Source organism: Rhinatrema bivittatum, chromosome 5, assembly GCF_901001135.1.
Source record: "Rhinatrema bivittatum chromosome 5, aRhiBiv1.1, whole genome shotgun sequence".
Lineage (NCBI taxonomy): Eukaryota > Metazoa > Chordata > Amphibia > Gymnophiona > Rhinatrematidae > Rhinatrema > Rhinatrema bivittatum.
In genome coordinates, this window is record NC_042619.1 from 368,458,307 (window position 1) to 368,484,052 (window position 25,746).

Genomic DNA, 25,746 nt, shown 5'->3' on the forward strand with positions numbered 1-25,746 from the left:
TGGGTATTTTAAAATATCTTCCCCTGTATATAAGCTGTATTTTTGTCTTGCTGAATTTAATGGATTTCAGAATGCCCACTGAGAGCTTACTCAAAGTGTAGCCTACTCCTTGTAAGATTACTACAGAATAAGGATAGTGGCATTGTACTGAATCGTAGTTCTGTCCATTTTTTGGAAGTGAGCCAAGAGGGAATAAACACAGCTCCCACAAACTCTGTATCAAAATTAGATCTGACAATACCTACTTCATTGATAATCTCAATAACTGTCTTGCAGCAGTAGTCCAATGACTTAGTGACCATAAATTCAAACTGAAGCCCTCCAAACTGGAAATCCTCTGGATCAGCTGCCAAAGAAACTTACTGCATTCAAAAGAATCAGTATGAAGTCTAGGGGGTCAACTCTATCAGAACCTCACATCTCGAAGGTGGCAAGAATTTCATTCATGCATCTGCACCAGATCCACCAACTTCACAGCTATCTTGATAAAGACAATCTCAGAACCCCAGCCAATCAATACTTAACAATAATGACATTTAATATCACTTATGCCAGATAATGAGTAAGTGTAAATACTATATAAGCGAATAAGCTGCCAAATCTACATGCATCTCTTATAAAATACCAACGTATACACATAATTGTTGGCCCCACCACAAAACGCCCCTAGACAATCTTGTTACTGTGATCACCAGCAGAAATGACTACTGAAACTCTCTATTTAATGGCATCTCACAATACAGTATGAAGTACCTCCATCTCCCACAGAGTACAGCCATGAGGATTCTAGTAGGTGCCAAAGCAACATTCTATATATATAACTAATATAACATCAATTATATTGGCTGCCAGTCGAAAGCAGGATAAAATTCAAAACTCTCTGCTTCATCTTCAAGTGCGTGAATAAACAGGCTTCTCTTATCTGCATATGAGAACTCCAATCCTCCCAACTGGCATTTCTTTCCTCCCTTCCTCTGAATTCTGCCAGGTTTTCTTGTTCTAGATCCTGAGCTTTCAGCTACTACACAACAAATATTTGAAACAAGATATCACTAACTTTATGCTTTCAGCCCTGCTACCTCATTTCAGATAAAAGATAAGACATAGCTCTTTGCCCAGCCCTTCTTAGGTGGTTAGGTCTGCTGACCTAACCACCTGATTACCTATCTTGAAGGCCATAAATTATACACAATTGGATTCTTACTTCAATGTCAACTGTGAAGAAGCCAATTGTGAATTTGATATTAACTGTATAGTAATTCAAATCATATTGTCTGAAGCCATTCTTGGTAAAAAGCAGAAAGCAAGTGTTGCTTACTTGTAACAGGTGTTCTCACAGAACAGCAGGATGTTAGTCCTCACATATGGGTGACATCATCAGGATGGAGCCCAATCACGCAAAACTTCTGTCAAAGTTTCCAGAACTTTGACTGGCCCCTACTGGGCATGCCCAGCATGGCACCAACCCTGCAGCCAGCAGGGGTCCCCCCTCAGTCTTATTTGATAGCTACAGGCAGTGCCGAAAAAATAAAACAACAAAACGTTACGAACCCAACACCGCGGGGCAGTGGGCGGGTTTCGTGAGGACTAACATCCTGCTGTCCTGTGAGAACACCTGTTACAGGTAAGCAACACTTGCTTTCTCACAGGACAAGCAGGATGGTAGTCCTCACATATGGGTGAGTACCGAACTGAGGATGTCTGAACATGCACCAAATGTACCCAATGGCATGCAACAGGCACAACAACTGGGGTGGAATTTGGTAGAGGGCATCCTGAACCCCACCGGGCAGGCGGAAGGGTGTTGGTACATCACGTTGGAAATAGGTTACGCAGGACAGATTGGCCGAAGATGGAATCCTGTCTTCCGGCTTTGTCCAAGCAATAGTGGGCTGCGAAAGTGTGGAGTGAGCTCCAGGTGGCAGCCCTGCAAATGTCAGGAAGCGGCACCGATCGTAGGTGTGCTACTGAAGTCACCATGGCCCTCACAGAGTGTGCTTTAACACGGTCTTGGAAAGGAATGCCTGCTTGCTGATAGCAAAAAGATATGCAGTCCGCCAACCAGGAGGAGAGAGTCTGCTTACCCACAGGTTGCCCTAATTTGTTGGGATGGAAAGAGACGAATAACTGAGTGCTCTTCCTGTGGGCAACTGTACGGTCTAGGTAGAACGCTAGAGCCCGTTTACAGTCAAGGGTATGCACAACCTGCTCCCCTGGAGTGGGGCCTGGGAAAGAAGATAGGTAGTATGATGGATTGATTAATGTGAAACTCCGAAACTACCTTAGGCAAAAACTTAGGGTGAGTACGGAGTACCGTCCCGTCCTGCAGGAGTTTAGTGTAAGGCGGATAGGTAACTAGGGCCTGTAACCCACTAACCCTGCGAGCTGAAGTGATAGCTAAAAGGAAAATCATTTTCCATGTGAGATATTTTAGGTCACAGGAGTGAAGAGGCTCGAATGGAGGTTTCATGAGCCGACCGAGAACCAGATTAAGGTCCCAAGAAGGGGCTGGAGGACGTAAAGGTGGCTTGATATGGAGCAAGCCTTAAAGAAAACGTGTTACGAGGGGTTGTACCGATATAGGGACATCCCGACACCTTTATGGAAGGCGGCTACCGCACTAACATGCATTCTGATTGAAGAGGCCTTTAGACATGACTCGGACAGATGGCAGAGATAGTCCAAAAACCTTGGGATTGGACAGGAAAAGGGATCAAGGGACTGTGAAGAACACCATGATGTATACCTTTTCCATTTATTGGAATAATACTTTCTTGTGGAAGGCTACTGTGAAGCAATCAGGACACGAGAAACCGAATCTGAAAGGTTAAGTGGCTGAAGGATTAACCTTTCAACATCCATGCCGTCAGGGACAAGGCCAGAAGGTTGGGATGGCGTAGACATCCATCGTTCTGAGTGATCAGAAGCGGGTCCTTTCCCAAGGGAATGTGCCTGCGGATGGAGAGATCCTGGAGTATTGGAAACCACACTTGGCGTGGCCAGTGAGGTGCTATCAGGATCATGGTTCCCTTGTCCTGACGGAGCTTCACGAGAGTCTTCGAGAGAAGAGGAAGTGGAGGGAATGCATAAAGCAGACCGGCTGTCCATGAGAGGGAGAATGCATCTCTGGGCTGAGAGCGCTCGCTCCGAATGAGGGAGCAGTAATTGCCCACTTTGTGGTTCTGAGGGGATGCAAAGAGGTCTATTTGGGGATATCCCCATTGCTGGAAGAAAGAGGTGGCTACCGAGGGATTGAGCGACCACTTGTGCGGTTGGAAGACACAACTCAGTTTGTCTGCCAAGACATTGTGCACTCCCGGCAAGTAGGTGGCCCTGAGGTACATCGAGCGGGAGAGCGCTTCCGCCCAAATCTGCGCAGCTTCCTGACACAGAAGGAAGGAGTCTGTGCCTCCCTGTTTGTTGATGTACCACATGTCCACCTGATTGTCCGTCTGAATTAGGATGACGCGATTTGATAGGTAGTCCTGAAAAGCTCTGAGAGCATATCAGATTGCTCAAAGCTCCAGGAAATTTATCTGGTGTTTGGCTTCCTCTGGAGACCAAGATCCTTGTGTCTGTAGATCGTTCACATGAGCTCCCCAGCCGAGGTTGGAAGCATCGGTGGTGAGCATCGGTGGTTAGAATGAGTTGAGGATGTGGTAGATGAAAAGGCAGTCCCTGGATTGTTCTGATCTTTCCACCAGGCGAGAGACAGACTGAGTGCGTCGGTGATGTGGACAATGGTTGACAGAGGCTGAGTCGCTTGAATCCATTGTGACCTTAGAGTCCAATGCATGACTCTCATGGCCAGGCGGGCCATTGGAGTGAGATGGACTGAGGATGCCATGAGTCCGAGAAGGACAAGGAATTGCCGAGCGTTGCTGTATACTGAGACTGCAATTGGTGAGCGAGAGACACGAGGGTTTGCACTCGTTGTTGAGGTAGAAAGGCTTTTGCCTGTAAGGTTTTTGCCTGTAAGGTGTCCAAGTCTGCCCCAATGAAGGACAAGGTTTGAGATGGGACTAAATAGGATTTCTCGTAATTGACAAGACGAGAAATCCTAGAGAGATTAGAGTGTGTAGGGTCAAATTCAGGGACGATTGAGCGGCTTGCTGGGTTGGGGCCCTGATTAACCAGTCGTCTAAATAGGGGTAGACGTGAACACATTCTTTCCTGAGAAAGGCTGCGACAACTACGAGACATTTGGTAAAGACTCGTGGTGCCGATGCTAGGCCGAATGGAAGCACCCGGTATTGATAGTGCCTTGGGCCTACTAAAAACCGGAGGTACTTGCGATGAGCTGGAGATATCGCAATGTGGGTGTATGTGTCTTGGAGGTCCAGAGAGCAGAGCCAGTCTCCTCTTTGTAGAAGAGGTAGAAGTGAGCCCAAAGTTACTATTTTGAACTTTTCCCACTGGAGGTACTTGTTAAGGGCACGTAGGTCCAGAATTGGACGAAGCCCCCCGGATTTTTTGGGGATCAAAAAGTACCGGGAATAGAACCCTAGGCCTTGTTGCGAAAGAGGAACGGGTTCTATTGCTCTTAACTGGAGAAGGAGGGAAACGTCCTGTTCCAGAAGGACAGAATGGTCGGTTACTCTCCATGCTTGTAGAGGTGGTGAGTCCGGTGGAAGAGCGAGAAAGTTTAGGTGGTAACCCCGAGCAATGATTGCCAGCACCCATTGGTCGGTTGTGATTGATTGCCACATTCCATGAAAGTGGCATAATCGACCTCCCACTGGTATGCTTGGCAGAGGGATCAGGCTGCTGCTCTCCAAGTGAAAGTCAAAAACCTGAAGCAGATCCCGGCTGGGGAGTTGCTTGTGGCTTTTGCTTCCAGGGCTGGCGAGGCTGAGGTTTTTGATAAGGCCTCGTAACTCGGGACCTTGTTGGTGAGGGATAGTACTTCCTTGGATGGAAGAATGACATCTTAGAGTCCTTCTTGAAGGGCTGTCTAGGAGGGAAGTCAGAAGGTATCGATGAGAGCTGTTTGAGGGTCTCATGATGGTCCTTTAACTCATCCACTATTTGCTGAATCTGTTCACCGAATAGATTATCTCCTATTCAGGGCAGGTCAGAGAGCCTGTCTTGTACTTCTGTGCGAAGGTCAGAAGACTTGAGCCAGGCCCAGCGTCTTGCCGAAATGGCAGTTGCAGACACTCTAGTGGAGGTGTCGAAGATATCGTAAGCTGTTCGAATCTCATGCTTTCCTGCCTAAAAGCCCTTGTTGACAAGGGTTTGAAGATGTTCTTGGAATTGGTCAGGCAGGGTTTCAGAGAAGTCCTGTACTTGCTTGAAAATGACCCTATTGTATTGGGTCATGTACAGCTGGTAAGAAGCAATTCTGGAGATGAGCATGGCCCCTTGCAACACTCGTCGACCGATATTGTCTAGGAACTTGTGTTCCTAGACAGGAGGGGTAGAGGAGTGTGGCTTCGTTTTTTTTGCTTTCTTTTGAGCTGATTCTACCACAACTGAGTGGTGGTCAAGCTGAGATTTTTGAAAGCCCGGGGCTGACTGTACTAGATAAGTAGTGTCAGCTTTTCTGTGTACTGGGGAATGGATCCAAGATTTTCCCAATTCTTTTGAGGAGGTCAAGAAGAACTTGATGAATGGGAATAGAAGTGATCACTTTAGGGGCATCCAGGAACTGGAGAAGCTCCATCATCTGGTGCCTATCATCTTGCTCCATCTGAAGCTGAAAAGGGACCAATTCCGACATTTCCTTCACAAAATTAATGAAAGAGAGGTCCTCTGGAGGAGAACGCTTTTTACTTTCAGTAGGAGAAGGAGGTGAAGGTAAATCATTGGTGTCTGTGGAAGTATCATCACCCCAGGTGTCATAAGGATCAGCAGGCTGACCTGTAGGATGAGAAGGGGGTTGGATACCCGAAGGGCCCGGCTGAGGCTCCGAGAAAATCGAAGAAATCACCAGGGGCACTGTGGACGCCCTGGGGGGCATCGGTGCATGAATCGGTGGCGAGGGACGACATGGCATCGATGGCTGAGGCAATACTCCCGAAGGGGGAATGCGGAACGGTGTTTCTCCTCCCGATGAAGCAGTCATCGGGGAGCGCACTAGAGCCATCGGAGACCCGGGAATCACCGGTGGAAGGGCAGTCATGAGCGCCTCCATCCAGGATAGCATCGGTGCTAGTGCTGCTGGAATTGGGTCAGTGACCGGTTCCACTCTCAGTGCCGGTGTCGGTGCCGGAGGAACCTGGAGTCGTTGCATCGCCTTGTCGATGGCCTCCTGGACCAGCTGGTCCAGTTCTTCCCAGAGACCTGGGGCAATCAGCTCTGGCTCCGTGACGGAAGAGGGAGGCTGAGGCACAGTCGGAGGGACCACCTTTACAGGCGGAATCGCGACTCCCAAACCCTGATCGGGTGAGGGTGGCCTCGATGTCCCGGTCGCAGGAGTGGTCGGTGCCGCTCCTGGACGGGGCTTCTTCGACGGTGGCTCGGACGGTGGCTCGGTTGATGATTTCGCTCCCTCGACGGTCCGAGACTTACGATGCCGATGGCGATATTTCTCCCTACGATCCCCTCGATCTTGAGGGGGAGAAACGGGAATAGATGGCCGTGAAGACGTCGATGGCGGGCGGTCACCGGACGGTTGTCAATGGTGGTGCGACTTTGACGGTGCCGGTTCCGATGACGTCGATGCGATGGACGGCGTTGGGGTGTGAGCACGGAAAAAGGAGTCCCATCTTCTCCATTCTGGCTTTGCGACCTTTTGGTGTCATAAGGGCACATTTGGTGCAAGTCAGGACATCATGCTCACGACCTAAACACATTACACAGACTCCATGAGGGTCTGTGATAGACATGGTACGAGTACAGTCCGGGCACCGACGAAAACCCGACGCCATGGCCATAGAAAAATCGAGCCGCGGTAGGTCGACGGCCAGTAGGCCGCAAGGGCCAAACTCGACGGTAATCGAAGAAAATCGGTGAAAAACTTACCGGAGTACCGCGGCCTGAGAAAAGTTAGAGGAGGGACCCCTGTGGGGCGAACTAATTTTAATTAAGTCCGTGAGGAAAATTCCTGTCAGGAATCTGTTCAGAGCTCCTAAACCGCGAGGCTACTGCTGCGCGGAAAAAAGAAGACTGAGGGGGGGACCCCTGCTGGCTGCAGGGTTGGTGCCATGCTGGGCATGCCCAGTAGGGGCCAGTCAAAGTTCTGGAAACTTTGACAGAAGTTTTCCGTGATTGGGCTCCATCCTGATGATGTCACCTATATGTGAGGACTACCATCCTGCTTGTCCTGTGAGAATATCAAATATCTATTAATAAATAAATAAAATAATGTAATTATGTTCAACAGAACTGGGTCCAAAATACATTAGCTTTGCATCAATGAGAGTTCTTGAGGTTTCTTATGATATAGGAGGCATATTCTAACAATCTATAAGATGTTACTTTTTCTTACATACCCTTTCTCTGTCCTGAGTAATAGTGCTCAACTGTTGGATTAGCACTTCTTTGCTGGAATCCAGTTTAATACACAGTTCCCTTGTGGAAGCTAGGTCATCGAGAAGGGTCACTTTCTCAGCCTTTATCTGTCGAATTTCTTCTTCCATCTTTGCAACTGACTTGTTTAAAGAGGGAATCTGAGACTTGTAGGACTTTTCTGTTGTTAGACTCTAAGAAAAAAATAAATTAACCATTTATGCAACAGGATCCAAAACAATGGTGGCTGGTGCATTAGGAAACAAGTGGTATGACATTATTAGTATCTTCAAATTCCACTCCTTCATCCTTCTCTCTTCTTCACTGCATCATCCCTCCATCTACTTTTCTTTCTCTCTGCTTCCATCTACCCTGTTCCTGTTCTCTCTCCCATCTTCTGCCTTGCATCCATAATTCTACTTCTTTGTACCATTATTCCCTCCCACCCTGCTCCTTTGTATATTTCCTTTGCTCTGCCTCACTTTGCCTAGATCCCAGTGACAGGCAAACCTTGTTTGTTCAGTTTCTCTCTCAGTTTAGCATTGCTGCTTCCTTCCTGCTTCAAACTCCATCAGGCTTCAGTCACGCTTTCTCTACCTGGACAGGTAGCAGCAGTAGTATAGGTTCAACTCTCCACTACTGCCTCCATCAACGAGGGGATCCCAGACCCAAAGCAACAACACAGATCTATTCCTACTGACTTTCTTTCTCTTCTATATCAGTACCAGAAGTGCTAGCTTCACCATTCAGTGTGGTTTTCCTGAGCACAATTCATCCTCCTCCCCTCTTTTACTCCTCTGAAGCAAACTGGTTCTGCTTTTATAACATACAGTATAAGGAATCCTAGAACAACTGAATTCATTACAGCAGAGTTTCCTATCACAGCAATGATGCTATTAGTCCATAGACCATTGTTGGCCTCATCATATAATTGCATATTTTGAATTATATTATATATTATATTATATTATATTATATTATATATTTGGCACTTTTTATAAACATTTTACCTGATTTATTTTACTATATGTGCCTTCCTGTAAACTGTTGTGATAGTAAATAACTTAATGACGGTATATAAAATATTTCAAATAAATAAATAAATGTGACCCTCCCACCCCACAATTCTGTACAGAATAACTCAGAAAGCATTCATCTCCAAAAAGGGGAGAGAGATACTGGCAGAAACCTTGGGTAGCTCTAAGGAGATTGCTTCTTTTAACTAGAAGACAGCTGATTGTACATGGTAGTGCGATCATACCTTAACAGCAGTTACAACTTCCCACTAAGGACTTGGTTGCAGGGTGTAAAAATGTCCGCTCGTGAGCAAAAAACTTTGGTTACATTACCCTATAAGCACTACTTTCTTTGATGAAAAAAGTCTATCAATTTTATGTTCACAGCAACCCAATCCTTAAAGGGAACATTGGATAAGTCCAGCTCTTAAAATAATCCCTAGTCTACTAACAGCAGTTACAAAAATAAGATATGTGAATGAAAAAATATTTTCTGTAAGAACATTTAAAACCATTTTCTGCATGCAAGTGAAATGAACAAAGAGCAAACCTGTTTAAAATGGAAATGAGGAAGCGATGGACACAATGTCGTAAAAGCCAGTGGTAACTACTATCATTTTCACAGCAAGAATTAAAGTTACACAAGAATTGGAATTTTAAAATACAGACAGACCCTTCATCAAATATAGAATAGGAAGACCATAAAGTACAAAAAGAAACGTGCTGACAAAAACTGTACTGGAAGCCTCAAGGCCAACTATATTATGTAATGCAACAATAGAAAAACAGAAACATCATCATTTTTTGCAAAACATCAAACAAAATCAAGAGTTATAAAACTTAAATCATAATATTAAAACCAAACTGATAAAAAGAATATGTCAAAATAGCCGAACATCCAATAATTTAAAGAACTTGCATACATTTGTATTTCTCAAAAACCAATGAAATATTTCAAAACATTTGATAAATAAAATCCAATAATTTAAAACATTTTTAATGTTCTAATATTTCCCAAAAATACAATAAAATATTTCAAAACAGACACATCAAAATACACCAAATAATTATGTGAAACCCCCCCCCCCCCCTTGGTCCAGACTATGAATTGCCCCTATGCTTGGGTTGGGGAGTACCACATGAGAAATTATATTTACTAATATGATTTTATCTTTGGGTTCAATGCCTGAGTGGGGAATGAGACATTGTCAGTCACCCCGATACCACAATTCTGTTCAACAGACCAGATAAAATCAGAATAAAACAGAACAGAATAAAACAGTAATTAGCTTTTTTACTAGTATTGTGTAAGTAGATAAGAAATCCAATCAGAACAGTAAATGGGAAAAGTACAGTAGTGAAATATAATATAAAGTTGCAGTTTTCTTATTTTAAATCAAGCATTGCAAAATTAACACTGGGTATGGCCTGTTAGCTAGGGCAACCAACATACTCATATGGATAGTGAAAAAAAGGGAACACTAATACAGAAAGGTGGGGGGAGGAAGGCAGTGAAGTACACAACTTTCAGAAATTGTCTTTACCCCTGAGTACTCAAAAACAAAAGGGGGGAAGGGGGAAGGAACAGATCCACTCCAATGTCACCAGTTGGTAAAGGGTGCACTGTGTCCCAAACACAAAATTGTGTAAAAAAAAAAAAAAAGAAAATGGAGTCCCTCTTGATGGTGGTGCTGGTTAGAAGACAAATCAAATAGATGAGCACTGCAGTATGTGGAAGCTCTCTTCCCCCTTTGGTTTATTTGGTACTAGACAGAAAGCAGGCCTGGCTTCAGTCTCTTACAGAAAGACCACGGTCCATCAGCTTCTCTTTCCCTGCCCTATCATTTGCTGTGGCAAGGGTTTATGCTTCACTTTGGCTGAAAGGCTGAAGCAGTTAAGATGAGATATTGAATTTGTGACAAAAGGTAAGGAAATAAACAACCTTTTCCCCTCCTCTGCTAAGATACTCTCTGTGCAAAGTTTAGATTACTTAACTCATTCTCTTAGGAGGGTAATCCAGCCATGTGTTCCTGGGCATGGATATCTCTGGAAAGGAAGTTTTTCAGTCTCTCAGTCTCTCAGCTCCTAGTTCCTCTGTCCCTTGTTGGGATTTTACATGTAGCTTGGCTATGAAGCAAGAAAAGCTGTTTGTCTCTTTATTTCCTCAGAGCGCAGACTTCTATCTCTCCCTCTTGATAATTAGTAGGGGTGTGAATCGTGTGATCGATCGTCTTAAGGATCGATTTTAGCTGAGGGGGGGGGAGGGAAATCTGATTGTCGTGTTTTTTTTTTTTTTTTTTAAATCGTTAAAAATCGTAAATCGGGGGAGGGCGGGAAAACCGGCACACCAAAACAACCCTAAAACCCACCCCGAACCTTTAAAACAAATCCCCCACCCTCCCGAACCCCCCAAAATGTTTTAAATTACCTGGGGTCCAGTGGGGGGGTCCCGGCGCGATCTCCAGCTCTCTGGCCACGGCTGCATTGAGAAATGGCGCCGGTGGCCCTTTGCCCTTATCATGTGACAGGGCAAAGGTAGCGCCGGCGCCATTTTGGTTCCTGACTCCCGACGTCACGCGTGCAGGAGATCGCTCCCGGACCCCCGCTGGACCCCCAGGGACTTTTGGCCAGCTTGGGGGGGCCTCCTGACCCCCACAAGACTTGCCAAAAGTCCAGCGGGGGTCCGGGAGCGACCTCCTGCACGCGGGCCGTATTGCCAATCTTCAAAATGGCGCCAGCGCTACCTTTGTCCTCACTATGTCATACGGGCGACCGTCGCCCGTATGACACAGTGAGGGCAAAGGAAGCGCCAGCGCCATTTTGAAGATTTTGCCCTCACTGTGTCATACGGGCGACGGTCGCCCGTATGACATAGTGAGGGCAAAGGGAGCACCGGCGCCATTTTGAAGATCGGCAATACGGCCCGCGTGCAGGAGGTCGCTCCCGGACCCCCGCTGGACTTTTGGCAAGTCTTGTGGGGGTCAGGAGGCCCCCCCCAAGATGGCCAAAAGTCCCTGGGGGTCCAGCGGGGGTCCGGGAGCGATTTGCACGCGTGACGTCAGGAGCCAGGAACCAAAATGGTGCCGGCTCTACCTTTGCCCTCTCACATGATAAGGGCAAAGGGCCACCGGCGCCATTTCTCAACGCAGCCATGGCCAGAGAGCTGGAGATCGCGCCGGGACCCCCCACTGGACCCCAGGTAATTTAAAACATTTTGGGGGGGTTCAGGAGGGTGGGGGATTTGTTTTAAAGGTTCGGGTGGGTTTTAGGGTTGTTTTGGTGTGCCGGTTTTCCCGCGCCCTATTTAACGATACTGCCACCATCGGGGAGACCTGCGCGATCGGCGCCGAGCCCCGCCGGGGGAAGGTTAGTGGAAACACCCCCCACCCAGGCGGCCTCGACGCCGACAGTGCAGCTAAACTCGCTGCTCTTTTTGAAAAATAAAAGCTGCAAGAAAATTCACAAAACGCGCCGAAAACGGAAGGCCCGCCCACCGAACCAGGCCTCCAATCCGAGCAAGCCCAGAGGGGCTTTTAATCCTCGTCCACCCGGCGCCGCGCGCCGAGCGTCGCGCGCACGAAGGAGCGCGACAAAGGGGCCTGCCCCTTTGTCTCGCCCCTTTCGTCGCTGCCCCAAAGGAACCCCAACTCATCACTACAAAGAGACTACAGATTAACCCCAACTCAAGCCGTGACCGACAAGAAAATATCCAAAACCCGGCGGATGTTGCAACGGGTATCGCAACGCTCCACCTCCCGACCTCAACTACACCTCATCACTCCTCTACTAGGGCTCGCGCGGCCGGCGCCACCCACTCGGGGTAAGAGCCTTTTTCCTCCTAACCCGCCCACCAGCGTTAGACTCACCTCGATCACCCTGCTACCTGTTTTGATGATATAGCCTAATAGTGTTTTAAACAACTTTCTAAAACAATTTCTCTGGATAGCACACTACCTTTGAATGTTCGTTACATTTGATCACCCTGTATGGTCATTGTACCTTTGATTCGCCCTAAGCAAACTATCGTTAACCACTCTATTGATTCATCTAACGCTACCTTCTAACGTACCATGCTTTTGAGTGTACCCAATATATCGTTATAACCTAACTGCCATGTAATCTATCTGTGCTTATTACACCCTACCACCCCAACTTCCACCTCAGCCCCCCCCCCCCCCGTGCTTTGGTGCTTATTTCAAGTCCACACTACCCTAGTCCCCTCCCTACTACTAGAACCATGTGCCTACTCCCCATCCCAAGACGGCACCGCCCACTTCTACGAAAGCCCCCTACAATACCCCCCCACCCACCCAACCCTCGCAAATCCCTCATACCTATCACGACCCCACCTTTCTCACAACTCCTAGGTCTAACAACCTTAGCCATTACCCTCTTCAATGCCCAATCCATCCAAAAAAAAGGACCTATACTAAATGACCTGCTCACAGACGACAATCCCGACCTATGTGCCATTACCGAATCCTGGTTAAAAACCACTGACCAGGTTTTCCTTAACCAGCTCCCAACAAAGACATACGACCTCCTCTCTATCCCAAGACCAAAAAAGAGAGGTGGGGGCCTACTCTTGGCAGCCAAAAAAAGACTTAACCTCAAACTCCAATCTACTCAACCCCCACCCAAACTAGAAATTGCGCTATTTACATCTAAATCCCTACAAATCTGCCTAGTCTACACCCCCCCAGGCCTAATCGAACAAGATCCCTCACCCATCACTGAATATTTCACAGTCAACATCAAAACAGACCTTCCTACCATTATACTAGGGGATTTCAATCTCCATGTGGATTCCCACCCCACCACCCCTGCCTGCGAGATTCTACTGGACACCCTCAAAGCCCTGGGTTTCAATCAAATCATCACCGAACCCACACACAAAGCGGGCCACACACTTGACCTCATCTTTGTGAACTCAAAAATAACCATTGCCACCCCCCCTGTAGTCACCCCAGTACCGTGGTCCGACCACTTCCGCATTAATGCCACCCTCGAAACCAAATCCCCCACTCCCTCCACACAAAAACTCCACAAAACCATCTCCTTCCGCAAACACTGTAGTACAGAAGAGCTTACCCTAGCTTTCGACAAAATAACCAACAACATCGACCTCACCAATCCAGACACCGCACTTCACTCCTGGAACAACCTTACAACGACCATAGCCAACGACCTATGCCCCACTATCCACAAAGAAGTACCCCTTGCACACTGTGAGAAAAGGAAACCATGGTTCTCCACCAAGTTAAAAACCATGAAACAAGACTTAAGAGCTAAAGAACGCGCCTGGCGCAAACAACCATCCGCCACTCTAAAAGCTACCTACTACAACTCATTGCACGCATACCGTCATGTGATCACCCAAACCAAGCGTGATTTCCACGCAGCAAAGATCCATGACTACCAATTTAATGCAAATACCTTATTCACTTATGTCGCAGAACTTACCAACCCTAATACAACTACTCTCAACGAAACCATCTCCAACAATAGATGCGAAGAACTAGCTATCTATTTCAAAAACAAAATCGACAATATTCTACTTCGCTTCCCGGCCAACACCACCCCCCTCGCCCCCATTCCCAATGACAAAAAGTTCATTCTTAGAGCCTTCGACATCACCACCAACATAGAAGTAGAAGCTATCCTAAAGAAGATGAAACCCGCCACACACTCCTCTGACACCATTCCCTCAAAAACACTCCTCTCCATTACACCCGCCATCACCAAACCTATTAAGGACCTTATCAACTGCTCTATTACCGCAGGCAGTGTCCCAGACCCACTCAAGCTGGCCATAGTTAAGCCCCTCCTAAAGAAACCCACCCTCGATCCCACCGATCCTGCCAATTACCGCCCGATTTCCAATCTCCCTTTCTTATCCAAAGTCCTAGAAAGGGTTATTAACAAACAATTGACGGACTTTTTAGAAGACCACAATATCCTCCACACTCTACAGTTCGGATTCCGTAAAGCCCGTAGTACCGAAACCCTACTACTAGCCATGACAGATACCATTCTCAAAGGTATGGACCATGGAAACTCATACCTTCTCGCCCTACTAGACATTTCAGCTGCCTATGATACAGTCAACCATCAAATACTAATGACCCGCCTAGCAGAAATAGGTATCGCCGGTACAGCCCTCTCATGGCTCTCTTCCTACCTCACACACAGAGAATACATAGTAAAACTCGACAAGCACGAATCCTCACGCATACCCATCACGCAAGGTGTACCCCAAGGCTCATCTCTATCCTCCACCCTCTTTAATATTTACCTCCTACCCCTATGCCACCTCCTCTCCGACCTAGGCCTAAAATTCTTCCTTTATGCGGATGACGTGCAGATCCTCATCCCGTTTCAAGGGTCCATAAACGAACCTTTGCAACGCTGGGAATCCTGCCTCACCACTATAAGCGCCCTGCTATCCAAGCTCCATCTAGCTCTAAATACTTCCAAAACAGAAGTACTCGTCATCTCTAATCAGCCTGAACGTTTCACTATCCCCTTGCAACAGGACACCCCCCATACGTCTACTACAGCCCTCTCGCAGACCCAGTTTGTAAGAGACCTGGGCGTCTTCATAGACCAACACTTGAGCTTTAAACCCCACATCAAATCTCTCCTAAAGGGGGGTTTCTATAAACTCAACATCTTAAAAAAACTCAAACCCCTCCTCCACACCAGCGATTTCCGTACAGTCGTACAGACCACCATGCTCACGAAACTAGACTACTGTAACTCCCTGCTACTAGGACTTCCTGCATCCACCATCAAACCCCTTCAGATTCTACAAAACTCCATGGCTAGAATCATAACCGGTACACGCAAAAGGGATCACATCACCCCCATACTAAAGGACCTACATTGGTTGCCAATAGCCTACCGCTCTCAATACAAAACACTCACCATCCTTCACAACTCCCTACACAAACACAATCACATCTGGCTCGATGAAATGCCTCGTTACCGCTCCTCCGATCGCCCCACAAGAACAACCCAGACAGGCACCCTCCACATCCCACCCCTCAAAGCAGCGCACTCTACTCACACCAGAGGGAGAGCTTTCTCCATTGCTGGTCCTACCCTCTGGAACTCCCTCCCCCCCCTCTTACGCCAAGAGACATCTTTTCACAATTTCAAGAAAGGAGTCAAGACCTGGCTCTTCCGACAGGCCTACCCCGACACAAACCAAACCTAACTTCCCCCCCCTCAGCTCCCCCTGCTCGACCTTTTCCCCCCCTGCCCCCCTTCTCAACTCCTCCCTACTCGGCCTCCCTCCTTTCACCCTACCCCTCCGCCCGACTTTTCTCTTTTCTCCTCCCCCTCAGCCTCTCCCCTATTCCTTGTCACCTAGCCGACTCTCCACCCTTAGCAGTCCCGCCCCCCCCGCTACTCCCTTTATATCATCTAAAAACGTATTTCCTTGTGATTCCCAGTGATTACCGACTCTCTACCCTACGTATCTCTACGTAGTTAAAGAGATCCTTGTATAGTTTAAACCACTACCCCCTTTGCTAACCCTTTTGACCCCGTTTCCCTTCTATGCCGCCCATTAATTCCTCCCAACCCCCATCTTATTTCCTATTTAAGTGAATACTTTTAAGTAAATGTCCCCCAATACCTCCTTAGCTCTACAATTTGATAGTGACTGTACCTATCATCAACTGTATATAGTTGCATCTATTCATGTTCTCTCACTCCTATCAGTCCAACCTTTGCCCTTCCCCTTAGCCCCCCCCCTCTCCCACTCTTCCGTTTTCCTCCCTTCCCACTCCCCTCCCCTGTATTATTTCTCTATTGTTCTATTGTTTTATCTATTTATCATTTTTACTGTTTTATTGTTATATTGTAACTTTCCTCCTTTGAGTTTTTTGTAAACCGGCATGATGTGTTTCACGAATGTCGGTAAATAAAAGTTAATAAATAAAATAAAATAAATAAAAATACAAATGCCCCTGACGATAAATTGGGGGCATTTGTATTGTATCGTGCACTCTAACGATTTTGGACGATTTTAAAATTATCTGACGATAAGTTTAATCGTTCAAAAATGATTCACATCCCTAATAATTAGTTCTTCAGGAGAAGAACTGATTGCAGAGTTGCCAGATATACTCTCTTTCTGGTTCCTGGCTCAAACTCTTTAGCTGTCCTTATCCCTCACACATAAGCGAGCCAGTCAAATTGCACCTTTTGTTCCTTAAATGGTCTTCCAGCATTCCTTTGGCTTCCTCTTATGCTGGCTATGTAATGCTGTTCTCTAGGCAGGCTAAACAGTACAGCCCTTTTCTCAACACTGAGTGCTAGATGGTGGTTCCTGTGGAACGTTTGTCATTCACAGGAGAGCAGACAGGGGTTTTGACGTATTTTTATATTCCTTCATCTTAGCTGTGGCAGCTTGCAGTCTCTGCAGGGTTGAAAATCCCTTTTTGGCATGTCCAAAACACATCACTCAGACCCAGTTGCAGCTCGGTTCTCACTGTAAGGCTCCAACATATTATAAGGTTGTGGGGGCAGGAACCTAGTTTATAGTAGCTTGCTACAATTAAAACTAGTAAGGATTTAAAAATCTCCTGCATACCTGTGATCTTTTGATTTCAAGTCACCCTGAGATTGTCATGGATTGGTGGAAGAAGAGCCACACGAACTGTATCTTTTCTCTCTCTCACACACACACACTAACACATTTATTCTCTCTCATAGTCCCTCCCTCATAATTATAGCCCATGCTCTCACACACACTTCCTCTCTCTTACATACACAGGGTCTCTCTCCCTCTCACACACATACACACATAGGCTGTCACACAGACATACACACACAGGATCTCACACAGACACACACACTGGCATGGGCCTCTCCCCTGTGGGAGCAGGCAGATCCCATACTCTGGGACCTATCCAGCTTCCTTGTTCAGTTCCGCAACATCTTCAAAGATTCCGGATGACAGGCCACCTCTGGCTCCTCGCCCCTACACCTACACCAGGGTTCCCGGCTCCTGGCCGACTATGTTATTGAATTCTGGATTATGGCCATAGAGCTTCACTGGGGCGAGGATTGCCTTCGTTCCATATTCCTGGATGATCTCACAGCCCGCATAAAAGACGAGCTGGCGGCAGAGAACTCCCGACCTCCCTCATTGAATTGACCAGCCGCATCGACCACTGTCTTCAGGAGTAGGCCCGAGAACAGCAATCCTCCAGGAGATCTTCCTCCACCTTTCTGCATCTGCAACATTCACCATCTCCCACCCCTCCACCCAAGACCCCTCCAGAAGAACTGATGCAGCTAGCCCAGGGCAAGTTAGCTCCGGAGGAACGCCGCCATCGCTTATGTTTGGGGCTATGTCTCTACTGTAGAGAAGCCGGACACGTTTTATCCCTATTCCCGGAGTGGCCAGGAAACTCCCAGGCCTATGTTGCAGAGGGGGATTGCTCCTAGGCCTGACGCATCCTGCCCCCTTGCTTTCACTTCCGGTGACCATTTGGATGCCCGACCAGGATTTCCATACGCTAGCCCTAGTAGACTCGGGGGCCAGAGGGAATTTCATTATGAAACAACTTGTCATGCACCTTTGGATATCTACCTATTCCGCCCCAGTCCCGCTCATCCTTTCGTCTATCCAAGGGGAACCCTTGCTGGGTCGAGACTCCCATATCACTGCTCCAGTAATGCTCTGTACGGGCGCCCTGCATGAGGAGACTCTGACTTTCCATATTATCGAGAAGGCTATTCATCCCATAGTCCTGGGCCTTCCCTGGCTTCAAAAGCACTCTCCCCAATTCAATTGGACGGACCTACAACTCTCTCAATGGGGGGACTCCTGTCATGAATCCTGTCTGAGACCGACCCTCCAGCAGTCCTGTCTGACGACCACACTTCTCCCTCCAGGGCTCCCGCCTCAATAAACATCATAAGAACATAATAACATAATAACATATATAAAAAATCTTTAAATAAATAAATAAAATAAATTCGAATAAGAATATGCCATACTGGGTCAGACCAAGGGTCCATCAAGCCCAGCATCCTGTTTCCAACAGTGGCTAATCCAGGTCATAAGAACCTGGCAAGTACCCAAAAACTAAGTCTAGTCCATGTTCCCGTTGCTAATAATAGCAGTGGTTATTATATAAGTCAACTTAATTAATAGCAGGTAATGGAATTCTCGTCCAAGAACTTATCCAATCCTTTTTTAAACACAGCTATACTAACTGCACTAACCACATCCTCTGGCAACAAATTCCAGAGTTTAATTGTGCGTTGAGTAAAAAAGAACTTCTCCGATTAGTTTTAAATGTGCCCCATGCTAACTTCATGGAGTGCCCTCTAGTCTTTCTACTATCCGAAAGAGTAAATAACCGATTCACATCTACCCGTTCTAGACCTCTCATGATTTTAAATACCTCTATCATATCCATCCTCAGCCGTCTCGTCTCCAAGCTGAAAAGTCCTAACCTCTTTAGTCTTTCCTCATAGGGGAGCTGTTCCATTCCCCTTATCATTTTGGTAGCCCTTCTCTGTACCTTCTTCATCGCAATTATATCTTTTTTGAGATGCGGCGACCAGAATTGTACACAGTATTCAAGGTGCGGTCTCACCATGTAGCGATACAGAGGCATTATGACATTTTCCGTTTTATTCACCATTCCCTTTCTAATAATTCCCAACATTCTGTTTGCTTTTTTGACTGCCGCAGCACACTGAACCGACGATTTCAATGTGTTATCCACTATGACGCCTAGATCTCTTTCTTGGGTTGTAGCACCTAATAAGGAACCCAGCATTGTGTAATTATAGCATGGGTTATTTTTCCCTATATGCATCACCTTGCACTTATCCACAATAAATTTCATCTGCCATTTGGATGACCATTTTTTTCAGTCTCACAAGGTCTTCCTGCAATTTATCGCAATCTGCTTGTGATTTAACTACTCTGAACAGTTTTGTGTCATCTGCAAATTTGATTATCTCACTCGTCGTATTTCTTTCCAGATCATTTATAAATATATTGAAAAATAAGGGTCCCAATACAGATCCCTGAGGCACTCCACTGTCAACTCCCTTCCACTGAGAAAATTGTCCATTTAATCCTACTCTCTGTTTCCTGTCTTTTAGCCAGTTTGCAATCCACGAAAGGACATCGCCACCTATCCCATGACTTTTTACTTTTCCTAGAAGCCTCTCATGAGGAACTTTGTCAAACGCCTTCTGAAAATCCAAGTATACTATATCTACCAGTTCACCTTTATCCACATGTTTGTTAACTCCTTCAAAAAAGTGAAGCAGATTTGTGAGGCAAGACTTGCTCTGGGTAAAGCCATGCTGACTTTGTTCCATTAAACCATGTCTTTCTATATGTTCTGTGATTTTGATGTTTAGAACAATTTCCACTATTTTTCCTGGCACTGAAGTCAGGCTAACCGGTCTGTAGTTTCACTGATCGCCCCTGGAGCCCTTTTTAAATATTGGGGTTACATTTGCTATCCTCCAGTCTTCAGGTACAATGGATGATTTTAATGATAGGTTACAAATTTTTACTAATAGGTCTGAAATTTCATTTTTTAGTTCCTTCAGAACTCTGGGGTGTATACCATCCGGTCCAGGTGATTTACTACTCTTCAGTTTGTCAATCAGGCCTACCACATCTTCTAAGTTTACCGTGATTTGATTCAGTCCATCTGGATCATTACCCATGAAAACCTTCTCCATTACGGGTACCTCCCCAACATCCTCTTCAGTAAACACTGAAGCAAAGAAATCATTTAATCTTTCCACGATGGCCTTATCTTCTCTAAGTGCCCCTTTAACCCCTCGATCATCTAACGGTCCAACTGACTCCCTCACAGGCTTTCTGCTTCGGATATATTTAAAAAAGTTTTTACTGTGAGTTTTTGCCTCTACAGCCAACTTCTTTTCAAATTCTCTCTTAGCCTGTTTTATCAATGTCTTACATTTAACTTGCCAACGTTTATGCTTTATCCTATTTTCTTCTGTTGGATCCTTCTTCCAATTTTTGAATGAAGATCTTTTGGCTAAAATAGCTTCTTTCACCTCCCCTTTTAACCATGCCAGTAATCGTTTTGCCTTCTTTCCACCTTTCTTAATGTGTGGAATACATCTGGACTGTGCTTCTAGAATGGTATTTTTTAACAATGACCACGCCTCTTGCACATTTTTTACTTTTGTAGCTGCTCCTTTCAGTTTTTTTCTAACAATTTTTCTCATTTTATCAAAGTTTCCCTTTTGAAAGTTTAGCACGAGAGCCTTGGATTTCCACACTGTTCCTCTTCCAGTCATTAAATCAAATTTGATCATATTATGATCACTATTGCCAAGCGGCCCCACCACCGTTACCTCTCTCACCAAGTCTGTGCTCCACTGAGAATTAGATCTAAAATTGCTCCTTCTCTCGTTGGTTCCTGAACCACTTGCTCCATAAAGCTATCTTTTATTCCATCCAGGAATGTTATCTGTCTAGCGTGTCCCAATGATACATTTACCCAGTCAATATTGGGGTAATTGAAGTCTCCCATTATTACTGCACTACCAATTTGGTTAGCTTCCCTGATTTCTCTTAGCATTTCACTGTCCGTCTCACCATCTTGACCAGGTGGACGGTAGTATACCCCTATCACTATAGTCTTCCCCGACACACAAGGGATTTCTACCCATAAAGATTCAATTTTGTATTTAGTCTCATGCAGGATGTTTATCCTGTTGGACTCTATGCCATCCCGGACATAAAGCGCCACACCTCCTCCCGAGTGCTCCTCTCTGTCATTGCAATATAATTTGTACCCCGGTATAGCAGTGTCCCATTGGTTATCCTCTTTCCACCATGTCTCTAGATGCCAATTAAGTCTATGTCATCATTCACTGCTATACGTTCTAATTCTCCCATCTGACATTAGCATACAAACATTTCAAAGTTTGTTTTTTGTTTGTATTTTCATTCAGCTTTTTAATTGCTAGGGATAAGTTAGAATTTTTTAGCTCAGGTGAGTTTTTAGTTACAGGCACTTGGACTACTTTTCTAATTATTGGATCCTCACTGCAACTCTAATCTACAACTCTATAAAATGTTTTTTTATATAATTCTTAATATCACCAACAATATCATAAATCAAGGCTCTATAAATCTTTAATCTGCAGCCTCTCACCACGCAATGGGCCACAGGCTGTATTCAGCCTTTAGAGCATTTCTCTTTTAATCATTTATAGTCATTTGTATCTAAACACTTTATTGTATCAATAGCTTTTTTATTAGATAGATTTTTTTGTTAGATTTTTCGCTATTATATTAAACGTATCTTAGACTCTACTACCAAACACCAAATTTAAAAAAGAATACTTAGCCCAACAAATCTGTTATATCACCAAGCTATGCTGTTTCAAAATGCTCCCAACATGAATCATGTTTCAACTGAACATCAGTCTTCTTCAGGGGAATTTTATTAAATCCATATAGGCAAAATATTCTGTAATCCTACAAATTAAAAACATTAAAATTAGACACTCCAGCTTAAGATCTAAACTCAATTATATATCTTTCAACACCCCAAAATTGTGAAAAAGCACTTCAATCAACCATTCCTAAACCCTATTTAACTTTCACACTCACCCGGACACACATTAGCCGTCTCTATAAGGATTTGAACATGGTGCCTCAGCGTCTCAGATGTCTACTTAGAACTTAACACCACTAGTTTAAATGTATCTCTCAAATGACATCACCGGGAATCCGAGCCGCATTCCTCTATATGAATACTACATCTCCCATACTTCTCAGCAAAATTAAAGGACACAGAGTGACCTAATCTAAAAAACAGACCAATCAATCAATCTCTTTGTTTAATCCTTTAGGATCCACCATGTCAAAGAAATATATCCACTTCTGTTCTCTTTGCAACAAGGAACCATCAAAATCCCCTCCACGATTACAGGGCAATGGTTTTTCAATCACAGAGAATCTCAAATCATCAAATGTGTCATGATGAAGTAAACAATGTTGTACTACCGGTGCTTCAACTTTACTTCGTGTAATAGCACTCTTGTGCGCTATCATCCGAGTCTTAAGACTCCATTTAGTTTTCCCGATATACAAACGGGGGCAAGGGTACCATAGCCCATATATCACACCTTTAGATTCACAGGGGCGGATTTTAAAAGCCCTGCTCGCGTAAATCCGCCTGGATTTACGCGAGCAGGGCCTTGCGCGCCGGCGCGCCTATTTTCCATAGGCCGCCGGCGCGTGCAGAGCCCCGGGACTCGTGTAAGTCCCGGGGTTTTTTGGGGGGGGCGTGTCGGGGGCGGGGCCGATCGACGCGGTGTTTTGGGGGCGGGACGCGGTGTTTCGGGGGTAGGCCCGGGGGCGTGGTTTCGGCCCAGGGTGTTCCAGGGGCGTGGCCGCGCCCTCCAGAACCGCCCCCAGGTCGAGTCTTGGCGCGCCAGCAGCCCGCTGGCGCACATGGATTTACTTCTCCCTCCGGGAGGCGTAAATCCACGGATAAAGGTAGGGGGGGGGTTTAGATAGGGCCGGGGGAGTGTTTTAGGTAGGGGAAGGGAGGGGAAGGTGAGGGCGCCGGCTGCCCAAAATCGGCAGCCTTGCGCGCGCCGATCCAGGATTTTATAGGCTACGCGCGTATCTTATAAAATCCAGCGTCCATTTGTTTGCGCCTGGTGCGCGAACAAAAGTACGCGATCGTGCATTTTTTTTAAAATCTACCCCACAATTTGTAAGTGCTTGAAACCTGAACTTACCATTTGCAAAAAATGGTAAAATCTCACCTGCAAAAGACTGAGTAGAAACCGTACATTTTCTACAGGGATAATGCCCCTTAACGTTCCCATTATCAGATATTACTCGCACCCTCTCATCTGCAAGATCAGAATGGATAATTATATCTCTCAGGTTTTTGCCCTGTTTTAGGGCAAATCTTGGCATATCATGCAATACATCATGTAATGTCAACACATGCCAATATTTCTTAATGATGTTCTACTCTTTATACACCTGAGGAGAAAATGGTAAAACACACACGGTTCTATTCCGATCCTGTTTATGATTGGAAGGCAGGAAGAGAAAATCTCTGTTTACCCACCGGGCTCGTTTGTAAGCTTTCCTAATCGTCTGTAAGGGATAACCCCTCTGTTGGAAATTATGAATCATTGTTTGTGCCTTTAATTTATAGTCTTGTAAGTCGGAGCACAATCTCCTCAATCTTAGAAACTGCCCATACGGTAGATTAGACCGCAGATGTTGCGGGTGGCAGCTATCATATCTCAATAGAGTGTTTTTATCTGTTGGTTTACGATAGATAGAAAAATTAAATCTCATGGATTGTAATGTAATCAAAATATCGAGATATGCCACATTCTTCCTATTAAAGATGTGGGTAAACTTCAAGTTTTCATCACATCTTTCCAGCCAAGACATAAATGGTACAAACTCACTTTCTTCCCCCTCCCACACAACCAAAATATCATCGATATAGCGCCTCCATAATTTCACATGGCTACTGAAAGGATTAAGATGTAAAAACTTCTCTTCAAAATTCCCCATGTAAAGATTCGCTACATCGGGCGCATTGCGGCGCCCATAGCCACCCCCTTAATTTGGAGAAAAAATTATCAAACATGAAGAAATTATTCCTTAAAGCAATGCATGCCAAAGACCATATAAATTGTGATGGAATACGAGAAGATATATTACTCAATTTAGCCTCAATAATATCAATGGCTTCTGATTGTGGGATATTCGTATATAACAACACCACATCAATAGTAGCTAATGCCAACAATTTATTGGGAAATGTTGCAAAGAGAATAGAAGTGGATATATTTCTTTGACACGATGGATCCTAAAGGATTAAACAAAGAGATTAATTGGTCTGTTTTTTAGATTAGGTCACTCTGTGTCCTTTAATTTTGCTGAGAAGTATGGGTGATGTAGTATTCATATAGAGGAATTCGGCTCGGATTTCCGGTGACGTCATTTGAGAGATACATTTAAACTAGTGGTGTTAAGTTCTAAGTAGACATCTGAGACGCTGAGGCGCCATGTTCGAATCCTTATAGAGACGGCTAATGTTTGTCCGGGTGAGTGTGAAAGTTAAATAGGGTTTAGGAATGGTTGATTGAAGTGCTTTTTCACAATTTTGGGGTGTTGAAAGATATATAATTGAGTTTAGACCTTAAGCTGGAGTGTCTAATTTTAATGTTTTTAATTTGTAGGATTACAGAATATTTTGCCTATATGGCTTACTCTATGCTTATGGCCAGGGACACAAGAACAATTAGACTCAGTAAAAGTATAATATATTTTTATTAATCAATATAAGTGTTCTCGGGAGATGCTGGGTACTGGGTGCCCTTAGTCTTACAAACTGACCAGCATCTCCCTGGATACAGGAAGTGACCCTTGTTTTATAGATAACATTCAAATACAGGAAAAGGATAGAAGGTTCTAGAGATTTGCATGACTGCCCAAAGGATCATTTACATAAGTTGTGATGTCAAATGCATGATTAGATCATCCCTAACTATCCCTGATTAGTTTCTTCCCAGGAGGTGTGGCCCATTTACCATGGCTTTCTTTGTTCTGTTAAACTCTTACTGGTCAAGACAATCAACACGTCTGAGTTATGTTGATTACAAACTCCTGAGAATAGTGCCTGAAGCTCCTCTGTGGTTTCTTCTTTGTGACTCTATGAATAGACATCACCTGTCTGGTGCCAGCTTGCCTGCTTCTACAGATATCCAGGGACATTCCTTAAGTCACTCAGAGTCCATTCAGCCCAGGCAGGCCAAAGACACGCAGAGGCTTCTGGGGATTTCCTTCTCCATGTTGGTTTTCTGTTCAGGCATACTTCTCAATGGATTTAATAAAAGTCCCCTGAAGAAGACTGAGGTTCAGTTTAAACATGATTCATGTTGGGAGCATTTTGAAACAGCATAGCTTGGTGATATAACAGATTTGTTGGGCTAAGTATTCTTTTTTAAATTTGGTGTTTGGTGGTAGAGTCTAAGATATGTTTAATATAATAGCGAAAAATCTAACAAAAATCTATCTAATAAAAAAACTATTGATACAATAAAGTGTTTAGATACAAATGACAATAAATGATTAAAAGAGAAATGCTCTAAAGGCTGAATACAGCCTGTGGCCCATTGCGTGGCGAGAGGCTGCAGATTAAAGATTTATAGAGCCTTGATTTATGATATTGTCATTTGGTGATATTAAGAATTATATAAA

The 25,746-nt window shown here is 45.1% G+C and overlaps 1 protein-coding gene across 1 annotated transcript in view; it reads right to left on the minus strand.

Annotated features, from left to right (window-relative positions):
* Positions 1 to 25,746, minus strand: part of TSGA10 (testis specific 10) — a 607,624-nt gene that overhangs the window by 119,078 nt on the left and 462,800 nt on the right. The window contains exon 16 of the mRNA XM_029604773.1: positions 7,437 to 7,646. Within this exon, the coding sequence (XP_029460633.1) occupies positions 7,437 to 7,646 (210 nt within the window). The remainder of the gene's footprint in view (positions 1 to 7,436; positions 7,647 to 25,746) is intronic.